This window comes from Perognathus longimembris, chromosome 2 (genome assembly GCF_023159225.1).
Source record: "Perognathus longimembris pacificus isolate PPM17 chromosome 2, ASM2315922v1, whole genome shotgun sequence".
Taxonomy (NCBI): domain Eukaryota; kingdom Metazoa; phylum Chordata; class Mammalia; order Rodentia; family Heteromyidae; genus Perognathus; species Perognathus longimembris.
In genome coordinates this window covers 70363723-70382890 of record NC_063162.1, presented here as the reverse complement: position 1 = coordinate 70382890, position 19168 = coordinate 70363723, and the positions used below count along the sequence as shown (strand labels likewise).

At 41.0% G+C, this 19168-nt stretch overlaps 1 protein-coding gene across 4 annotated transcripts in view; it reads left to right on the top strand.

Annotated features, from left to right (window-relative positions):
• The window catches only part of Cdk13 (cyclin dependent kinase 13), a 103164-nt gene extending 94129 nt beyond the window's left edge, over positions 1-9035 (top strand). For 2 of the 4 annotated variants that reach the window (XM_048339422.1, XM_048339421.1), the window contains 3 exons: positions 2607-2812; positions 6629-6898; positions 7574-9035. In XM_048339422.1, coding sequence (XP_048195379.1) covers positions 2607-2812; positions 6629-6898; positions 7574-8466 — 1369 coding nt within the window. In that variant the 3' untranslated portion in view covers positions 8467-9035. Of the gene's footprint in view, positions 1-2606; positions 2813-6448; positions 6899-7573 lie in introns of all 4 variants that reach the window. The other 2 variants (XM_048339420.1, XM_048339419.1) reach the window with 1 other exon arrangement.
• Positions 9036-19168: the final 10133 nt, after the last annotated feature.

Here is a 19168-nt window from a genome sequence, read left to right as displayed (position 1 = left end):
ATCTCAGGAACATTAAATAGTATTTTATTCTGGAATGTATTCTGTTATTTGCTGTTAAATACATAAAGCAATGAAGTTGGGATTGTGACATTGAATCAATACTTAAATAACATCTTATATTTTGTAATATGAGTAGCTTAAAAATTAAATCAAAGGTAAGAATTTAGAGGATGTGATAGTCCTGAAATCAGTGCATCAAACTTGTCTTTTTTTTTTTTTTTTTTTTTTTTTGCCAGTCCTGGTACTTGGACTCCGGGCCTGAGCACTGTCCCTGGCTTCTTTTTGCTCAAGGCTAGCACTCTGCCACTTGAGCCACAGCGCCACTTCTGGCTATTTCTATATATGTGGTGCTGAGGAATTGAACCCAGGTCTTCATGTATATGAGGCAAGCACTCTATCACTAGGCCATATTCCAAGCCCCTCAGTCATTTTTTAGGAATAATAAAATGGGAGTAAAGTAGTAAATCAAATTACTCCATTGATCCTATTCAGTGCCCTGTCAAACTTTGCTGATGTGTTTAAGGGAAAAAGAACAAATAATTAAACAGTGAATTAAACTGGCAACTTACAGATGTAAACCTGTTTGCTCAACTGCCCTGAGGTAGCAATTAATGTTCTTCCCACTTTAGAGCATAAAGAAACTGAGACGCAGAAGTCATGACTTACCTGAGGAGACAGCAGATAGGTGGCTGAGCCAGCACTTGAGCCTTCAGGGGAGCTCAAGAGTTGGGTCACTTGGAGGGAACCTGGAGTGTCTGAAGAGCACCAATCAGCATCACTCATCCACACTATTTTATGCACCTGGAGGGTTTTGTTTACCTTTTGTAAAGATAAATGCTAAGGGATTTCATAATGAATCACTTACCTTTAAATTGTGGAAGGGAACAGCCCTTTTTATGGATTTCTTTATTCTTTTCTCATGAGGCTTAAATCACTTCATTTACCCCATTCTTAATTCAGAGTATTCTGACTGAGGCAAAGGCCCATCCTATTTAATACACATACCCAGAAAGGAGAGTTTGTGATAATTTAAAGCTTCCCAGTATCAATATTTCAAATTGTCCCTTTGTTTGTTACTCCAGGAGGTTTTTACACGCTGAGGCAATGCACCATAGTAAGATGGCTGAGAGGTATGCCTTTGTTTTGTTTTAAGACCTCAGGTGCATAGACTTGGTTTAATCATAATACTTGTGTCACTCATTGTTGGTCCATGCATGGCTCTTTTTAAAAATTTAGTAACTTTATAAATAGTATTAGTAAACAGCCATGAACCTACCAAACAAAAGCTTAGTAACTTGAAAATAACCTACTTTAATCATATCATAACCTCTCCCACTCATCTATCCCCTTGCCTTCCTTTACCTGAGGCAGCCATCATCCTGTTTTTTCTTGTATATACCTTTTTTTTTGTTGTCTGTATGTCCTCATAAAAAGGTATTTAAAAATTTCCATTGCTTTTAATTTTACAGAAGGGTATCATGCTGTTTTTAATCTTTTGGAAATGACCGTTTTTACTAATACTTTTACTATATTGCTAAGATTCAACCATACTGATGCATATTCCTTTATTTCATAACTTGAAGTTCATTGTGAAAGAGGAGATATGAAAGAAGAGCTTCCTTGAATATGCAGGTCCTTCTCAGAGTTCAACCTTAGAAAAGAGGAGATGTTGATATTGTAATTCCCTTAAAACAATTCCAGGGGTCCCCCCTGGAAAGTCTTGTATCCTTCGAGGTAACAAGCCAGGTTAAGGACTGAAGGCACACATCATTAGATGGAGTTGCTTAAAGAAATCTGTACATATTCTGGGCAAGTTTATTAACCTTTCCAAGCCTCAATTTTCTCACCTTCAAAATAGATACAATTAACAGTAAGTTTCCTCAGGATTTTTTTTTTAGTATGGTAAGAAGAAAACATTTATAAATTAGATATTTATAAAGTTTCTTTAGGCAGAGGTTCTATGAAGTTGCATGAAGATACACTTGTTTTGGAATTGTGGGTAATTTTGGTAGTCCTAGCTATTGAGACCTTTGTGACTAAGTAATGGACTTCTCTATTCCAGGAATTTATTTATAGAATTACTGTATTAATTTGGTTATAGAAGCAAGTAAGGTTACTAAAAAGTACATAGCTTCCATCAGAAAGTTTTTCACAAATGTTTATGTTCTTGCCTTGGTTCATCTTTTTAATCCTGCCTTTGGTTTCTATATTTGGCAAATGGCATGTTCTGCCTCCTCCCTCCTACCCTGTTCATTGTATTATGTACTGTGATCAAAATTGCCTTAAAAGGTGGTCCCATGTATAATGGTTGTCAGTTTTATGACTATATATATTCATAATTTTGATACATGACTTTTTATTGATTTCTCAGAAGCCAAAGAAGTAATCCATCTATAAAGTATAAAGGTAAAGCTATGAAAGAGATGGAGCATCAGGGATGATTTTTATTGGTGTTTTACAAATCTGTGTAGGGAGTCTTCTTGATTTGGGGGCAATTTGCTTTAATATATCACTATAGTAAATAGCTTTTTTGTTGTTAAGAACTTATATCTAACAGTAAATCAAAAAATATATTCCACAATTTTATGTTCATGTTTTTTTTGCAGCCTTCCTTTATGGCAAGATTGTCATGAGTTATGGAGTAAAAAGCGAAGAAGGCAGAAGCAGATGGGCATGACTGATGATGTTTCCACAATCAAAGCCCCTAGGAAAGAACTGTCTCTGGGCTTGGATGACAGCAGAACTAACACACCCCAGGGTGTGCTGCCGCCTACACAACTGAAATCTCAGGGCAACTCGAGTGTAGCACCTGGTCAGTAATGTGTCCATGGGTTGGTTCTCTTCATGTGCTCTATGCTTAATGTTGATGGTGTTACTTTGCTTGTGGCTCGAAGATGAAAGGGAAGGTCTAGTGACTGAATCCAACACTGTCCAGAAGCTTTACTGCTCCTGGCTCAGCAATATGAAGCATTCTCAGGGAAGGTCATTTCTAAAGAAGAACCAAACTAAGATTGGATTTCTTTTTTCCCTTTGTCCCTAGTGCAGAAGTCAGTGTATCTTTTTTGGGGGGAGGGAGGAGGTGTGTGTCATGGGGCTCCAACTGAGTGCCTTGGCACTGTCTCTGAGCTTTTTTGCTCAAGACTGGTGCTCTACCACTTTGAGCCCCAGTGCCACTTCTGATTTTCTGGTAGTTAATTTGGAGATAAGAGTCTCACAGACTTTCCTGCCTGGGCTGGCTTCAAACCATGATCCTCAGATCTCAGCCTCCTGAATGGTTTAGCATTACAGGTGTGAGCCACCAGCACCTGGCAAATCAATGTATTTTACTACCTACCACCACACACACTCATGTCTGTGAATGCTTGAGTAGGAAGAATATATGAAAGATAGCCAAGAATCATTATAGGTGCTATTTAATGCCATTTATAATGTCCATAGATTGCTTAGCTTAGGTATTTCTCCTAATTTATCATGGGATTTCAAATATCTGATATGCCAGAAAGAAAACATGAGGGGCTGGGGATATGGCCTAGTGGCAAGAGTGCCTGCCTCAGATACACGAGGCCCTGGGTTCGATTCCCCAGCACCACATATACAGAAAACGGCCAGAAGCGGCGCTGTGGCTCAAGTGGCAGAGTGCTAGCCTTGAGCGGGAAGAAGCCAGGGACAGTGCTCAGGCCGAGTCCAAGGCCCAGGACTGGCCAAAAAAAAAAAAAAAAGAAAACATGATAATGAAACATATTTTTATAAAATTATCTAAATCTTGAGAACTTAGGTTTCTGTGACTCAAACTTCATGAGAAGTTAGTCCCTTCAGTGTTATAGGAAGTACTTAAAATCATCTCAGTTAACTAACAACTTAAAAAAAAATAAGGAACATCTGTAAGGAACATTGCCAAATAAGGAACAGCTATCTTCAAATTGAGTTTCATCACACAGATAACGATAAAAATGAGTTGTAAATATATTTCTGTGTGAAGGTAGTTTATTAAAAATAGAAAAATAGATTAGCACTTATTCAGAGATAATGTGTCGATTTGTATATTAGTTTTGATTCAAACAGATATATGAATCAGATTGAGCATTTGGTGGTTGAGTATAAATACAGAGTAGATTAGCTGAGACAGCAGGAGGAAGATAATCATTAGTACTTGTTCATGTAATCTACAAGCTTATCCTTGACCTTGGCTAGACTGTGTATTAAAGTTTCTCAGATTTTAAAAAACAAAAGCAGTGGCTATTTTTGTTGTTCAGAGAGTGAATTTTCCTTTTACATGAAAGTACTTTAGAGAACACATCTGTTTTTACACAGTGAGGGCTGATCTGTATCATGTTTATTTATTTTTTTTTTTTTTGCCAGTCCTGGGCCTTGGACTCAGGGCCTGAGCACTGTCCCTGGCTTCTTCCCGCTCAAGGCTAGCACTCTGCCACTTGAGCCACAGCGCCGCTTCTGGCCGTTTTCAGTATATGTGGTGCTGGGGAATCGAACCTAGGGCCTCGTGTATCCGAGGCAGGCACTCTTGCCACTAGGCTATATCCCCAGCCCTGTATCATGTTTAATATTACCTCTCCACATTAAAACTTGGAGAAAGGCAAAAGAGAAACAACAGTTAAATTCCTCATACCATCTGCTAAAGGAGGATGGGGCAAACCTAGTAAAATAGAAAGTAGTAGTTATTCTATTTTAGCTGATAAAACAAATTGCTGCCAGGTACTGGTGACTTACCCCTGTAATCCTAGCTACTCAGGAGGTGGAGATCTGAGGATTGCAGTTCCAAGCCAGGCTAGGCTTACAAATCTGAGATACTGTTATCTCCAGTTAGTCAGCAAAAAGCCAGAACTGGAGATGCAGATGAAGTGACAGATTACCAGCAAAGAGGGAGAAGGCTGAGTAAGGGGATGAATGAGGCCTTGAATTCAAGCTTCAGCACTAACACCAAACATTCCCACAAACCAAATTGGTATTCTGTTATTATTGCCTAGCTCTTATTTCACAACTAGTAAATGAGAAAAGAAACTTATTACTCTTGAGAATCTGAGTCTTGTGAGATAGGGTGCATGCTCTCTCCTCCATTTTTTTTCTCCTCTGTCATCACAATGTATGTTGAGTAAGAAAACTGCCCCTTCTGAAAAAGAGTCATTTTAGGTAGAAATGTTGCCCTGTGCTCACTTGTAAACTTTCTGCTCAGATAGAAATAATGAGGAAAATGGCTCATGGGTGTGACAAGCAGACATTCTTTATGAATCCTTGTGGATTATAAGAACTTTTGCAATAGTATGTTTGTTTTTTTGTGTGTGTTTGTTTTGTTTTTGTTGCCAGTCCTGGGGTGTGAACTCAGGGCCTGAGCACTGGCCCTGGCTTCTTTTTGCTCAAGGCTAGCACTCTACCTCCTTAGCCACAGCGCCACTTCCGGCTTTTTTCTATATATGTTGTGCTGGGGAATTGAACCCAGGGCTTCAGTTATACGAGGTGAGCACTCTTGCCACTAGGCCATATTCCTAGCCCCGCAATAGTATGTTTGAGTTAATCTAAAGGTAATATTACAAAATAATGAAAAAGTCTCAGATCACATGAAACGATAACATGAAAAATAGTTATTACTCTTAGAGTTACTTTCTTCCATTAGTCTGTCATTGGTGGTTTTGGGAATTGCTGTTGATACAATCTTACTGCCACTTTACATATATAGTGGTATATGCATTTGAGCCTAGCTGTTAGATGTGAACCTGTGTTAACCAAGCCAAGACTAAAACTGAATGTTGGAAAAAGAAAAGCAGTTAAATCTGTCCTTGGGGGAATGAATTAATGCTGTCATGTATGGATATAATAAGCATCCCTATCAGCAGCTTGACTTTTATAAAATAACTTGAACTAAAACATTTTTTACTGGAGTCTATAAAACCTAGTTTCCATTTAATGTAAAGACAAGATTAGGTTCTCCTGCATAGTAAACTTTATTAAGCATAATAAGCAGTAGAGTATAGTGGTTCTCGTGAAATCCCTGCTACTGTGACTTTGGGCAGGTTACTCATTTCCTTCTGTAAAAGGAGGCTATTGTTCAAACCTGCCTTATAAGGTGGTTGTGAGGAACTAAAAGGTATAAAATGATTAGAAAGTACCTGATACTTGGTTACCACCACCATTACTAATTTTCTGCTCAAAATTGTAGCATGGGATTCTGCTGGTAATCACCTTGGTTTTCCTTTTGAAGTATTTACTTCTAAGGAAAACTCATTCAAAACTTACTACAGTTCTCTTTATCTTGATTTATGTTGCAAGTACATTTTGAGTGCCATGTTAATGAAGTAGACTGAGGTGCCCTTTTCATAATGTTTCTAGAACATTCTCCCCTAAATGTACATTTTAATATGGTAACATGGGACCATTTTTGGGGATGGGAGGAGCTAAGAGTTATGGAAGTTCTAATTAATACAAATTTTGTCTTTAGTAATAACAGGCCCTGGACAGCCGTTAAACCACAGTGAATTGGCAATTCTACTAAACCTACTACAGTCTAAAACAAGTATTAATGTGGCTGATTTTGTCCAAGTGTTGAACATTAAGGTAAACTCTGAGACTGAGCAGCAGCTAAATAAAATAAACCTTCCTGCTGGAATTTTGGCAACAGGTGAAAAACAGACAGATCCATCAACACCACAGCAGGAGTCTTCGAAACCTTTGGGAGGAATTCAACCTTCTCAGACTGTCCAACCTAAAGTGGAGGCAGATGCTGCCCAGGCGGCTGTGCAGAGTGCATTTGCAGTTCTGTTGACTCAGTTAATAAAGGCTCAGCAGTCAAAACAGAAAGATGTGCTACTAGAAGAGAGGGAGAACGGAGCGGGACATGAAGCATCATTACAACTCAGGCCACCTCCAGAACCTAGCACGCCAGCATCAGGTGAGTGGGCTCACCAGACTGCTGCACTCTTGCTGAGAATCACTGGTGATCTGTTTACTCTCAGGAATGGGTTCTAAATGGGTTCTGTCCGTGAGTGATACAAGTCATTCTGAATACTGTAGGTTTTTCTAACATAAACTTGTAGTAAATAATCTGTTCTTGGTGCTGGTACTGGGGCTTGAACTCAGCACACGAACAACTGTCTTTGAGTTTTTTAGATCAAGGCTGGCACTCTTCCACTTGAGCCACAGCTCCATTTCTAGCTTTTTGTTGGTTACAGTCTCTCAAACTTTCCTGATGGGTCTGGAGTAGCTAGGATTACAGGCATGAGCAACACTAGCCTTGGTAAATATTTTAATTGTAAATACTTAAAGGATTCTTGACTAGGTCATACGCTTTATGTATATGGTAACTTTTGTTCCTCAAGCAATAAATAGGAATATGTGAAGTGCTTTTGAGAAGCTGATTTACAGTTCATGGCTACACTTATCCTATCCCTAAATGGTGACAGGCAACATTAGCACTTGGAAGCTTTCTTCCTTTTCATCAAATGGTTTGCCAAGAAATGGCATGTTTTGCTTAGTCATCTTTAGGACCACTCATTGGAAACGAACTATTTTGAATGTTTAGTTTCCCATGGTGCCTTTGACTCCCATTTTGCTTTGTTTCACTTAGGACAAGATGATCTTATCCAACACCAAGACAGGAGGATATTGGAGTTAACACCAGAACCAGACCGGCCTCGGATTCTGCCTCCTGATCAGCGACCTCCTGAGCCACCTGAACCCCCACCAGTCACTGAGGAGGATCTGGATTATCGGACAGAAAACCAGCATGTCCCTACCACTAGTTCTTCACTAACTGACCCTCACGCTGGAGTGAAAGCAGCCTTGCTTCAGCTGCTGACTCAGCACCAGCCCCAGGATGACCCCAAGAGAGAAGGCAGTATGGATTACCCTGCAGGGGACACTTATGTGCCCACTTCAGACTATAAAGACAACTTTGGATCATCATCTTTTTCTTCTGCTCCTTATGTTAGTAATGATGGTCTCGGAAGTAGTTCTGCTCCACCGCTAGAACGACGTAGCTTCATTGGAAACTCAGATATTCAGTCCTTGGATAACTACAGTACTGCTTCATCTCATTCTGGTGGTCCTCCTCCTCCACCTCCTCCACCTCCTCCTCCTCCACCACCTCCTCCTCAACCTTCTGCCTTTTCCGAGTCATTTCCCAGTTCAGTAGCTGGATATGGAGACATTTACCTCAATGCCGGTCCCATGTTGTTTAGTGGAGACAAGGACCATAGATTTGAATATAACCATGGTCCTATTGCAGTCCTGGCAAACAGCAGTGACCCCTCCACAGGGCCCGAGAGTACTCATCCTCTGCCAGCAAAGATGCACAACTATAGCTATGGTGGTAATTTACAGGAAAATCCAGGTGGCCCCAGCCTCATGCATGGACAGACCTGGACTTCTCCTGCCCAAGGACCTGGATATTCACAAGGATACAGGGGGCACATTAGCACATCGGCTGGTAGAGGTCGAGGCAGAGGGCTACCATACTGAGTATGTTTTTCCTCAGGCACATCATTTTTATCTGGAAAGACTTTTCTAGCTGCAGTTTAAGGCAGCAATCCAAGAGACTTGAATAATATTAATTCAACAACAGCTTTATTTTTATGTGGAAAGGGTCTTGCATACAATAGTGAAAAAAACACAAAAAAACCTTGCTTAAATTCATGCTGTTCTTAAAACTAGATCTATTGATTGTACATCTTCACAAATTCTAGTTACAATTTTATTTTGTATTCTTGCAGTTTTAAGTGGATGCTAATCTTAGGGACATAAGCTTTTTATGGCCCTCTTGCAGATCTTCTGAACTATGCACATTTGTGCTTTTTTTTTTTTTTTTTGTAAGTTTGGACCAACTTTTATGTAAAAACAACCCTTCCTTGCTCCCCTCCAGTTTTACAACAATCAGAAAGGGCACTGATTTATTTGGTATTTTTCTTTTTACAAAGCTACCTTTAGTCAAAGGTCACTGTCAAGTCTTTGCACCTGCTTTCAGTGTTATTGTGAAAGGTGTACTTTGTGCTCATTTCAGAAAATAAAACACAACCTTTCTCTTGATGCAACAGTTTTATATAAAAAATGGTCAATGTTATTTTTGTTTTGTTTTGCAGATTACCATAGCCTAGCAAAATGCATCAGATGAATAGTGGGTTTTCTATGAAAAATGGGTGGGTTTGGGTGGGTTAAGTAAGTGCCTTAACAGGTAAGCTTAAGGTCTGAAAAAATAGTCAACTTTTACATCATTTGTCTTTTAAAGGGAATCAATGCATTGTATTGAAGAGGCAGGAAATTCTCCAGTTCCTAGGATCTGCCTGATTGCTAAGCCATTCCCTCTGCCTACCACACTATGCCCCTTTTGCCTGTCCTTAGGTTGTATTAACTTTGACTACCACTTCTCTCCAAAGGGGAGTGAGAGCCAAGAAGGGAGTAGATAGCCGCCAGTACCTTTTTGTTACTTTGCAGAAGTTCCACAACTTTTGTCATTTCAGTGGTTGAAAGTAAATGGCTGAATGAGTAGTTTAAAGTACTGTTTTCTTCCTGGTTCCTATATTGACCTCTTTTCCATTTGGAGGGCAGGGGTTTAGAACCAAGAATTAGTAACATAATTTGCATAAATGTATTAAAGTTTATGGGAAGAAGGGTGGCAAACACATTTTAAGTTACACAATTGCCATTTTAAGAAAAAAAGTTAAATTGTTAACTAGAAACATTGTCTACATGAATTTGTTGAAACAAAAAGTTGTGAGAGAAAACCCTATTTTCCTTCTCACATCTATGAAATTCTTGATTTCTGCCAGATATAGAGCGTTAGGTCATTTTAACATGTTTTTAAGTAACAAAGAAATATGGGATTACCCTTACTTAAACTGTAATGTTATCAAGTCTTACAGGTGTTTTGTATACACAGATATGTGCACATGCACATACACACTCACACAGAGTAATAATTCTGGAAAGGAACCAAAGGAAAATAACCAGAATTTCCATCATCAATAAATGGAAAAATAGACTCTGGGAAAATTAAAAATTGTGCCAATTAATGATTTATTTTCACTGTGCTGGTGACTTTTTGGTTGGATTCTCAAGTGGGAACAGCTTATGAGATGGAAAGGTCCAGTTCTAAAGCCAGTTAACTCTGTGCTATGTATCTGACTTGTGAACCATGAGAATATTTTAATGAGGAAAATTTACCATTTTACTACTATAAAATGAGTTGATGTCAACTAAGCATTTTATTTTTTGATGGAATTTTTTTGTTGGGAGAGAAAAATATTTTGTTTTTATTTGAATATTGAGTACTAACAACTTAAACTACATTCATTACAGGAAGTGAGGAAATATTTGGACATTAGCAAAGTAGCCACAGTATTCAAGTCTCTGAATCCTGATATGGTGAGTCTTAGACCTTTAGACTTTCCTATAAGTGACAGTATCTAAATTATTCCTAATAGTCACACTTGGATAATTCTGCTGACAATAGCAGCTAACCTAGAATTGAAGATATTTATGTGACATGAATAGCCTGTTTTAAAAATTAAATATTTTATATAAAATTGAACTGTGTTTGGATAGTTTTTCTGATTAAGCATTTGTTACATATTTGCATTGGGAAAATGGCTGGGAAGACAGGAAATAGTTGGCTTGAAATGGAAAACCTGAGCTCCCTTCTAAGACAGCATTGCTTGTGAGACCTAGCAACATCTTACACACCACTTAGAAGAAAAAAATGTTACCAGTGAAGCCACAATACAGTGCTAAGATGCCATCAATTGTAAGATAATACCAGATTTGAAGGTGATTACATGAAAATGTCTTGTAGTGAACAAAATATAGTAGTAAAACTTAATGCTGTCGCCCATAACATTTGACACTAGTGAATTGGGTTAATAATTACTAACAAGTAATAATTACTCAGGGGGCTGGGAATGTGGCTTAGTGGTAGAGTGCTTGCCTAGCATGTATGAAGCCCGGGGTTCGATTCCTCAGCACCACATAAAAAGAAAAAGCCAGAAGTGGCACTCTGGCTCAGGTGGTTAAGAGTGCTAGCCTTGAGCAAAAGAAACTCAGGCCCCATGCCCAAGCCCTAAGTCCAAGTCCCAGGACTGGCCATTTATATTTCCTGACTGAGTAAACCTTATGCATGCAATGCAGGGTGTCTCCCAAGCCTTTTATCTGTTGGAGAACTGAAATGATAAAGTATCCACTTTATTGATAGTTTGTGAAATGTGAGTTCTGGAATAGATTAGCTGGGAGTCAGCACTTCATTCTGTCATCAAGTACACATTCAGTGCCTACCAAGTTCCAGATAATGTTCTAGTTCTTGGGATACGTTAGTAAACATGGAAGATGTTAAGTCATACTTCTAGTAGGCTGACCACAATGTTTCAAAATGTCGAGAAGCTGGTGTTATTTGCTACTCTAGAGCTAAATATAAGTTATACATAAGTAAAGATGAGAACCGGATAGAAATTTGAGTAGACAAGGTTCTGGAAGGAAGCAAAACAGTTGAAATTCACTGGTGGAAGCACATCTTGGTTTGAATCTTGCTCCTGTCTACAGATTCCCTGTGACCCTCATTTGGATATTTTAAGTCTGACCAAAACTTATACTCAGTCTCTATGCTAAGAAACATGAAGCTTAGAATGAGGGACTGCCAAGAGCTTGCCTTCTCTTCATAGTCCTGGAGTCAAGAGCCCAGGGTCTGGTGCACAGCAGGCCAGTTCTACCCTGGGCTATGTCCCTAGTCCCTGTCTGTACAGGACCACCTAAAACCAGGCTGGCACATGTGAATTGCTTATTAACAGCCCCAACAGTGTGACATACAGAAAAGTGATTAAATTTAGAACACGGTACCAATAGTTTGACACTTAAGTTTTTTTGGGGGGGTGGGGGGTGGGGAAGATGCAAATAGAGGTGCCAGCCTGGGTGCCGACCCTGAGCTTTTGTGCTTGAAGCTAGTGCACTACCACTTGAGCCACTTGTGGCTTTCTTGGTGGTTAATTTTTGGTAAGAGTTTCAGACTTTCTTGCCCAGGCTGGCTTTGAACTGTGATTTGCAAATCTCAGCCTCCCGAGTAGTTAGGATTACAGGCAGAATCCACCAGTGACTGGCCAGAAATGGATTTTTAAAAGTCTACATAAGGAAAAAGTTTTCTAATTCAGATAAAATAGGAAAGTAAAAAAAATTCAGAGAACTAACAACTTGCATGGACTTTATACATGGACAGTCCTAAAGAGGTTCCTCTTAAAAAAACAATACTGTAGTTCTATATGTAACAATAAGATTGAATCATCCACTAAAATGTACATTCTTTATGTAAAGGAGGACTGTTGTCAGCAGTTTACAACCTGCTTTACAGTATTTTAGTGCTGGTCCTGGGGCTTGAACTCTGGCTGAGTGCTGTCCCTTAATTTTTTGTGCTCAAGCCCAGCATTGCCTTACCATTTGAGACACAGCTCTACTTCTGGCTTTTTGGTAGCTAATTGGAGATGAGAATCTCAGAGATTTTCCTGCCTGGACTGGCTTTGAACCAAGATCCTCAGCTCTCACCCACTTGAGTAGCTGCTAGGATTACAGGTGTGAGAGATCAGTGTCTGGCTGACATCTTTTTATGATCCCAAATGGAAAAGAATATCCATTGTTAGATACTATTTAGTGCTTGCATGTAGCAAGTCTGTTACACAGCTGAAACAGTGGCGGGAGGCAGAAAGGAGGTTTAGAAAGGAAGTGCTCCATGTGAGCTGTCTACATTAAAAAGTGTGCAGTTTTAATAGCAAGTCTGTTACACAGCTGAAACAGTGGTGGGAGGCAGAAAGGAGGTTTAGAAAGGAAGTGCTCCATGTGAGCTGTCTACATTAAAAAGTGTGCAGTTTTAACAAGAAACATTTTTGTAGAACAAGGGGTTAGAGGGTAGTTTGGAACAAGAATTTAGATTTGTCCTACCAGACTTTTTCCACAAAGGGGGAAAGGAAATCAAAATTTTGAAATAATTTACATAGGTCTGATTGGCAGTATTTTAAATACTGAGTAACCAAAACCACAGCTGAAGCCTGATGCTGGTGGCTCATGCCTGTAATTGTAGCTACTCAAGAGACCTGAGATCTGATGATTGCCATTCAAAGCCAGCCCGGGTAGGAAAGTCCATGAGAGTCCTCCCCATTAATTAACCACCAGAAAATCGGACGTGGTGCTTTGGCTCAAAATAGTGCTAGCCTTGCGCGAAAAAGGTCAGCGACAGTGCCCAGGCCTTGAGTTCAAGCCCCATGACTGACAAAAAATACAGTAGACCTAGTAATTTTACTTCAAGAGACTGGCTATGGTAAACCTGTATGGATACATGTGTCATTATTTGTAAGTGAAAAAGTGTAAGTAGCTCTAATGCTAATGTAATAATCTATAATCATAGAAATGCCATTGAAGAATAGTATGACTCCATATGATTAAAGAAATGCCTATCTACAGAGCACAGGAGTTTGGAAAAGTTAAAGTGGCTTTGCCAGCCACTGATTTGTATAGCCTCAGACAAATGACCAGTACTCTAGATGGTTAGTACTTCATAAATGTTAGCTGCTGTTAATGAGGAAATGGGTTAGGGGAGCGGTGAAGGAATTTTGCTTCATTGATTTTATGTTTTAATTAAGATTTTTAATTTTAAATTAGCTGGGTGCTGGTGGCTCACACGTGTAATCCTAGCTACTCAGAAAGCTGAGATCTGAGGATGGAGATTTGAAGCCGGCCCATGCAGGACAGTCCATGACTCTTTATCTCCAATTAATTACCAAATGGCCAGAAGTGGAGCTCTGGCTCTTGGCAGAGTGCTGCTAGCCTTAAGCAAAAAAAAAAAAAAAAAAAAAAAAGTCAGGGGAAAGTACCCAGGCCCTGAGTTCAAGCCCCAGTACTAGCACTAAAATAAATAATAGGGAATAAATTAATACTGGTTTTAGTTAGCAAATCACAATACTTATCCTTGAGGTTTCTAAAAAATATTTAAAAATTATAGAAATCAAAACCCTTTTTTCTGTTTATCAAAGGGGACATTACTGAGGACTTCCTAAAGTATATGCGGTCCATCTGTTGCTATGGAAAAACATACTTTATCAACAATCTTCCACTTCAGTTTATTTTTCCTGTTTTCCCTTGGATAGAAAAGAATTCTATTTTCTAGAAGGAAATTGTATAAACATTCTAGTATTGGAACTATTCAGTTTGATCATTTAGATTCCTAAGGGCTGCAGATGTGGCTTAAGCAGTAAAGCACTTGCTATCAAGTGTGAAACCCTGAGTTCAAACCCCAGTATTGGGGTGTGCACATACATGCACATACAAGTACTCTGTCTGGGCCAGTAGTACTTGAACTTAAAAGATTTCAGAATCATACCTTTTTAGTAGTTTAAAAACTAACATGTTGGGGCTGAGGATATGGCCTAGTGGCAAGAGTGCTTGCCTTATATACATGAGGCCCTGGGTTTGATTCCCCAGCACCACATATACAGAAAATGGCCAGAAGTGGCACTGTGGCTCAAGTGGCAGAGTGCTAGCCTTGAGCAAGAATAAGCCAGGGACAGTGCTCAGGCCCTGAGTCCAAGCCCCAGGACTGGCCAAAAAAACAAAAAAAACCCCACAAAAAACTAACATGTTTTAAGGTTGCTTATGTTCTCTTAACATGTCTTGAGGTTCACACCCATGCAGCCCCCACATCAGGATAGAGCAGCCTCTTCAGTTGGGCTCACCATTTCTTATTAGGCCCTGGAAGGAGCCACTGTTTGGACACATTTGCTTTGTTTTGCTTGTTCTGATGCTTATATTCTTATAAACAACTTTATTCTAATCAAGTTGGCTAGGTTACATAAAATGGACACAGCTGAGAACAGTACATTTCAGAAAACAAAGTTTCCATCTGAACACTTTGCTCATGAATGTTTTCTACATTCTCCCAAATTAGGAAACATGTCCCAACCTGTTTTGCATTTCACATGACCAAAGCCTGATACTTGACAGCAGTGTCATAAGCCAGTATCTCACAAGAACATCCTCAATAAAAAACTAAAAAATCCAAAGATTTCTGTAATGAAACTGAGCTGATTGTTGTGAGGACAGAAATTGGAACTCTCCTTTACTCATCTTTTTTTTGTAATATTTCTCATTACTGTGATAGCACAATAAGTTCTTCATGTCATGCTTCATTATTGTAACCCATTCGTAATACCTGGCTTTGAAGCAATTTGGAACAATAGCCTTGGGAAAAATAATGTGTTATTTTGTAGTCCTGAGAGATATCTCAGGTTCTGTTTCCTGAGGGAGATAATTCAGCATTTTAAAACCTCAAGGCTGAGGCTGGAATGTGGTTTAGCGGTAGTGCTTGCCTAGCATGCATGAAGCCCTGGGTCCGATTCCTTAGCACGACATACAGAGAAAAAGCCAGAAGTGTTGCTATGGCTCAAGAAGTAGAATGCTAGCCTTGAGCAAAAGGAAGCCAGGGACAGTGCTCAGGACCTGAGTCCCAGGCCCAGGACTGGCAAAAAAAAAAAAAAAAAAAAAAAAACCACAAAAACAAAACAAAACAAAAAAAACACCTCAAGGCTTCACTTTGGGTTTATTGGCAAAGCAAACAAATTATACTGTCAGAAAAGGCTGTGGGGAGCTAGATGTATCTATCCTTTTATGTTGGGAGAAATAACTGACATATTCCAACATCCTGAACCTTTCTACCACTTCCCTTAATACTAGGTATGTAGTGAATATCTCCATATGTAAGGTAAGAATTTGGCCAAATGGAATCAATTGATACTGGAATAATGGGAGTCACACCCAATTCACTTCTTTTATCTTGTCAATTCCATATTTCCTTTACTCAAATTCCCATTTCCTTTACTCAAATTCTGTAATAGGCCAGCATGTTTGGGCTATAGATACCAGAAATCTATCTAAAAGTGACATAAGCAAGAGGGAAGGTTGGGATTCAAACAGCATAGATTAGAAGTTTAAAGGTGTGCAGCTTGGTTCTATCCTCTGAGTGATGGCTTCATCCTTGGCTTCACAGCACAATTATAGTAGCAATTTCAGGTGCCAGTTAAAGTGGCCCAGAACATAAAACAACTGCCTCTTGAGAAGCACTACTCATTAGCCAGAAAACAAACTATATATACATTACAAGATCAATCAGTGAAGAGAACAGACTAGAGATAAAGGAATTTTGGAAAGTCCCTATAGTTACTACTACTATGACACCCATTGAATTAGGAAAAAAGGTTTAACTAAAGGAAGAGTCAAGCTGAGCACAGTAGCTCATATACTCTGAGCTATTCAGGAGGTTGAGATTTTAGGATCACAGTTCAGGGCAGGCAACCCCTACCCCACCCAACACTCTTTTTCTCCAACTAACCAGTGGAAGTGAAGGTTTGGCTCAGGTGCTAGAGTGCCAGCCATTGTGAAGGCTAGCCCCAGGCACAAATGAGAACCAATCTGTTACTTTACCGGTCTAAGATGCTTAGGAGATATTTGGTAACAAAACAATAGGGAAAGTAGGCTGACTGCCACTTCCTTACAAGTAAAACTTACCCAAACTAGAAAGGTAACAAGGAATGAAATTTGTGTACTGGTTTCATAAAACCCAACCAAATCTAAGCATAATGTGCTTAAATAGAAGTGAAATGGAGGGGCTGGGAATATGGCCTAGTGGCAAGAGAGCTCGCCTCGTACACATGAAGCCCTGGGTTCGATTCTCCAGCACCACATATCTAGAAAACGGCCAGAAGTGGCGCTGTGGCTCAAGTGGCAGAGTGCTAGCCTTGAGCAAAAAGGAAGCCAGGGACAATGCTCAGGCCCTGAGTCCAAGCCCCAGGACTGGCAAAAAAAAAAAAAAAAAAAAAAAAAAGAAGTGAAATGGAGTCTCTGCTGTCAGTCTAGACTCACAGGCACTAGATTTTGTTGATAGGACCTTAGTCTAAGGTTTTTTGTGCCTACTGGCCAGTGACTTAGAAAAACATCTGGCATTCATTGAAAACAAGCTGATGTATGGGGAGGAGTCTGCCTGGATGGAACAGGTCCAGCTTCCCAGGATGTACTTGGTTTTCATTCCCCACTACAAACACAGGCTGGGAAGTGTAAGAAATGTGTTCTAGGTTGGACAGAACAAAGAGTCAGAATCATGAGTAACTCAATGATAGGCCAGTTTTTTGTTTTTTTCTTCTTCATGGGGCTTGAACCTGGGTGCTGTCCAAGCTTTTCTGCTCAGGGCTAGTGCTCTACCACTCTGAACCATGGCTACACGTCTGGTTTTCTGGTGATAACTAGAGATAAAACGTCTCATAGTCTTCCCTTTCCAGACTGGCTTAGAACCGCAATCTTCACATCTTAGCCTTCTGAGTAGCTAGGATTACAGGCATGAGTCATTCGGTGCCCTCCTGATAAGCCACCTTCAGTAGAGAAAACCTGAGAGGGTCTTGCACATCCTGGGATTTTAAGGGGAGGGAGAGGGGAAGGGGAAGGCTGTTGGAGGAAGACAGGGCTGTGCTGATTGGCCAGTCTGGTGGGCATTCAATTATAGGAGACTGAAACAGGTCTGGCTGCACTGACTGCAAAGTCCCACAGGTTAGGATGGTGAGGCTTGATGGCAAAGGCTTGTTTTCCTTGTTCCCATCAGAATGAAACTTTTACCTTTTATGGCTCTATGAACTGGATGATGCATTTAACCAACCAGGGCTCAAGTCATGAAACAAAATGTCAGTATGAATAGAAGCAGAGTCATTAGGTTAAGAAAACTGAAAAGGCTGAGTGGGAACTACCTTTATCTCCACTAGGGAGATGACCACCACCACCAGACACAGCATCAAGAGGCCAGATACATTACTGCGTTCTTTTGGAGGCAGTCTTTATTGCGCCTGCTGGGACTGGCAGCAGGCGTCTGTGGAGAGCAGCTCTGGCCCCGGATACACAGACATTGGATGGGGCCTGGGGTCACTGGGGAGCAGGAAAAGTGAGTGTGTGTGGGTCTCCACTGAGCCTCAGCCTCCAAGGAGTGCGACCCTGGCCTTCAGCAGAAAGTGAAGACAGAGGGGTGGCCAGACAGCACAGGCTGGAGACAGGGGGCGCTGCCCCCTCCTCCTATCCCCTGGTGCCGTCCCTCTGGCTTAGTGGCAGGGTTAGGACAGAAGGACTGTTGGAGGAAGAGGAACGGCTGAGTCTTCTGAGATGATCTGGATGTGGCGAACCTGGGCAAGTCCATGTGCCCAGCTCCCTCCAGGGTGAGTCCTCGGGCTGATGCACTTATCCAGGCTGTGCCCAGTTGATCTCAGCGGCTTTTGGTGCTTCAGGCAAGGAGTGCAGCACCAAGTGCTGGGTAAGGCCAAGCCCAGGTCAGGGTGGGTACACTGGGCTTGCACCGCAGTTCACTGCAGGCTCTGGCCGTGGGACTCCTGGGTGGGGAGCCACCAACGGCACCAGGCAGGTCCACCTGGTGATGGGGCACAGGCCTGGCTTGCAGAAAAGTGTGACTGTACACGCTGTCAGCCCAAGTCCAATGCCTTCATAGCTTCAAGGCTGGGGTTCTCCATCGGAGATCCAGGCCTGGGGGATGAAGACTCGGGAGCAAGGGCCCGAGCTGTCCTCCACGCCCCAACTACTCCGTGCTCAGCTCAGTTCACCTGGTCGTCACTTTCCACCCGGGGGCCCATGGTCTCCAAGGGGCCAAGACCCAGGAACAGGGGAGAAATGCCCTGGACGGTGCCCACCACAGAGGATGCACCCTCGACGCCCAGCAGGATGAAGCCCAGCATCAGGACACTGTGGCCGCCATGCACCTAGTATTTGTTGTAATTTAGGAGCCACTACTACCAGATTACTATTCAGAGGTGGACTTCCTCTGTGCTACACAGCCTACGGATTCCTGGAGGTTTATACAATTACCACATACACCCTTACAGAATCACACAGCATAATCCCTGCCCCAAATCCTGTGTTCTACCCCTTCTTCCCTCTTTTCATGACATTATTTTTCTTCTGGTCCTGAGACTTGAGAGACTTGAACTCTGGTCTTGGGCTCTGCTCCTGAGCTTCTTTTGCTCAAGGCTAGTAGTCTACCACTTGAGTCACAGTGCCATTTCTGGCTTTTTCTGAGTAGTTTAATAGAGGTAAGAGTGTCAAGGACTTTCCTGTCCAGGCTAGCTTTAAACCATGATCCTCAGGTCTCAGCCTCCTG